This window comes from Buceros rhinoceros, unplaced genomic scaffold, assembly GCF_000710305.1.
Source record: "Buceros rhinoceros silvestris isolate BGI_N320 unplaced genomic scaffold, ASM71030v1 scaffold21183, whole genome shotgun sequence".
In the NCBI taxonomy this organism is placed as follows: domain Eukaryota; kingdom Metazoa; phylum Chordata; class Aves; order Bucerotiformes; family Bucerotidae; genus Buceros; species Buceros rhinoceros.
This window is the reverse complement of record NW_010403440.1, coordinates 955-3,678: the sequence shown is the minus strand read 5'-3', so window position 1 is coordinate 3,678 and position 2,724 is coordinate 955. Positions and strand designations below refer to the sequence as shown.

The window sequence follows — 2,724 nt, the reverse complement described above, 5'->3', positions numbered from 1 at the left end:
GTGGGGCCTGTGCCACACCAGCATCCTCCTTTGGCAATGCCAAAGCAGCCAAGATGCTGCTGATGGCTGTGGCTGGGGTCTCTGCATGCTGCTGCGGGGCTCGGCTGCTCAGTGTTGCCTGAGCTTTTCTCTCCCTCTTGTTTCTGTCCTTGCCCAGAAAAACCATGTTTACAAGAAGACCCTGCAAGCCTTAGTGTACCCCATCTCCTGCACGACTCCCCACAACTTGGAGGTGTGGACAGCCACCACCCCCACCTACTGCTATGAGTGTGAGGGGCTGCTCTGGGGCATCGCCCGGCAGGGCATGCGCTGCGCCGAGTGCGGTGTCAAGTGTCACGAGAAGTGCCAAGACCTGCTCAATGCCGACTGCCTGCAGAGTAAGGAGCCAGTGCCTGCAGCCTCATCCTTCGGAGGGGGAGGAGGGAGCAGCCCTGGGAGGGCTGGACTCCTACCTTGGGCACAAGGAAAGTAGTGAGCAGGGCAGATCTGCCCTGGGCAGGGTATACACCCCTCCAGGTTTGAATTAATTCATGTGTGGTGGACTTGGGGAGCTCTAGGCTCTCTCCTGGGTGGGCTCTCTCCCCTGCCCTGTCCCACCTGTGGCTGTCCTCTCCCAGGGGCAGCGGAGAAGAGCTCCAAGCATGGAGCGGAGGACCGGACCCAGAATATTATCATGGTGCTCAAGGACCGCATGAAGATCCGGGAGCGCAACAAGCCGGAGATATTCGAGCTGATCCAGGAGGTGTTTGGTGTCACCAAGACCACACACACACAGCAGATGAAGGCGGTGAAGCAGAGCGTCCTGGATGGCACCTCCAAATGGTCGGCCAAGATCAGCATCACGGGTAGGCACTGCTTGTGGCTGGCACCACGGGCTGTGGGGAACTGCATGGCTGTCCCCTCATATGAGGACACCATGTGCTCCAACGCCCTTCTTGCCCCTCGTCCTGCAAAACAGCTTCAGCCCTTGAGGCTCTGATGGGGAGCACAAGGTGCCTGTTGCGAGGGTCTCGGTGGGGCTGGAGCACTGACTTCTCTCTCTGTTCTCTCTGCTGTGTGTGCCGTGCTGTGCCGTGCCACAGTTGTTTGTGCCCAGGGCCTGCAAGCAAAGGATAAGACGGGTTCCAGTGACCCGTACGTCACTGTCCAGGTTGGAAAGACAAAAAAAAGGACTAAAACTATCTACGGCAATCTCAACCCAGTGTGGGAGGAGAATTTCCATTTGTAAGTTCACGCCGGGCCCTCTGTCCCCCTTCCTGGCCACCCGTGGTCGTGCTGGACTGTGCTGGATGTCAGCATGGCCCTGTGGGGTGGTGGGGAATCGGCTGGGGTCTCATCCTGCCCCACTGAGGGTGGAGCAGAGCTGCCGGGGTTTCTGGGACTGCTGGTTTTGTGCCATGGAGAGTTTGTCTCCTGGCTGCAGGGGCTGATCCAGGCTGGGGCAGGGTCCTGCCAAGCCCACTGGGGAGGGTTGGTGCCCCCACAACTGCTCTCTTCCCCAGTTCCTGCCTGGTGCTGGGATGGTCCCTCTTATTTAGGGAGACAGGCTGGGGAGAGGCTGGAAAGGTTTCCCTGCTCATCCCAGGACTTGCCCCTTTTCACCTCCCCAGTGAGTGCCATAACTCCTCCGACCGCATCAAGGTCCGTGTCTGGGATGAAGACGATGACATCAAGTCCCGCGTCAAGCAGCGATTCAAGAGGGAGTCTGATGACTTCCTGGGCCAGACGATTATTGAGGTCCGGACCCTGAGCGGGGAGATGGACGTCTGGTATAACCTCGGTAACCGGCTGCTCCGGCACGGCCTGTTTGGGCTGGGACTCCTGGCCCCATGCTCTCGGGAGGGTGTGCTGCCAGCCCCGGCATGAGGCTGTTTCAGCCTATTTGTAGGGGGTCTGCTATTACAAACGTGTAATGTTGAAAGCCATTGGGATCAAGGGTTTTCCTTGGGTCATTCTCAAAACCCTTTGCCCAGGAGGTCCGGAGCACTGGCCCTCTGTGGAGGGGAAGCTGAGGCAGAGAGTGCCTGGAGATCCAGCCCCTGGGCTGTCATGCAGGGGGTCACTCTGCTGTCACCCCCTCTCTGCAATGCCTTGGTCGTGTTGTACCCTGCTCTGGCTGCGCTGGGCATCTCCCTGGCCTTGACCCCAAGAGTCCCTCAGTGCTGGAGCCATCTGCCCACCTTTTGGGCCAGGAGCGAGCAGAGTGGCCCTGGGAGAAGCCTCACGTCTTGTCTCCCTCCCTGTACCCCCACAGATAAGCGGACAGACAAATCAGCTGTGTCAGGAGCCATCCGGCTGCACATCAGCGTGGAGATCAAAGGCGAGGAGAAGGTGGCTCCCTACCATGTACAGTACACCTGCCTGCACGAGGTGAGTGCCCTACCCCATGGCCAGGGGTGCCTCTGGGCCCCCCCTGGCCCTGGGGACCTGACGGGACTCCCCTGTACCTCCAGAACCTGTTCCACTTTGTGACGGATTTGCAAAACAACGGGGTGGTAAAGATCCCTGACGCCAAGGGGGACGATGCCTGGAAGGTGTACTTTGACGAGACCGCGCAGGAGATCGTGGATGAGTTCGCTATGCGCTATGGGGTGGAGTCCATCTACCAGGCCATGACGTGAGACCCTCACCCTTCACCCCACTCCAAGAGGCTGTGCCTGCGCTGGGTGGAGGGGTCGCTGTTGGCATCTTCCTCCCCTGCTGCTGCTTGCACTCTCCTCCCTG

At 59.6% G+C, this 2,724-nt stretch overlaps 1 protein-coding gene across 1 annotated transcript in view; it reads left to right on the top strand.

Moving 5' to 3' along the window:
• LOC104490700 (protein unc-13 homolog A-like) overlaps positions 1-2,724 on the top strand; it is a gene marked incomplete at its 3' end in the record, with an annotated part of 10,407 nt that overhangs the window by 7,267 nt on the left and 416 nt on the right. Inside the window, exons 8-13 of the mRNA XM_010133025.1 lie at positions 158-377; positions 618-845; positions 1,083-1,224; positions 1,611-1,780; positions 2,255-2,370; positions 2,454-2,617. Coding sequence (XP_010131327.1) covers positions 158-377; positions 618-845; positions 1,083-1,224; positions 1,611-1,780; positions 2,255-2,370; positions 2,454-2,617 — 1,040 coding nt within the window. The remainder of the gene's footprint in view (positions 1-157; positions 378-617; positions 846-1,082; positions 1,225-1,610; positions 1,781-2,254; positions 2,371-2,453; positions 2,618-2,724) is intronic.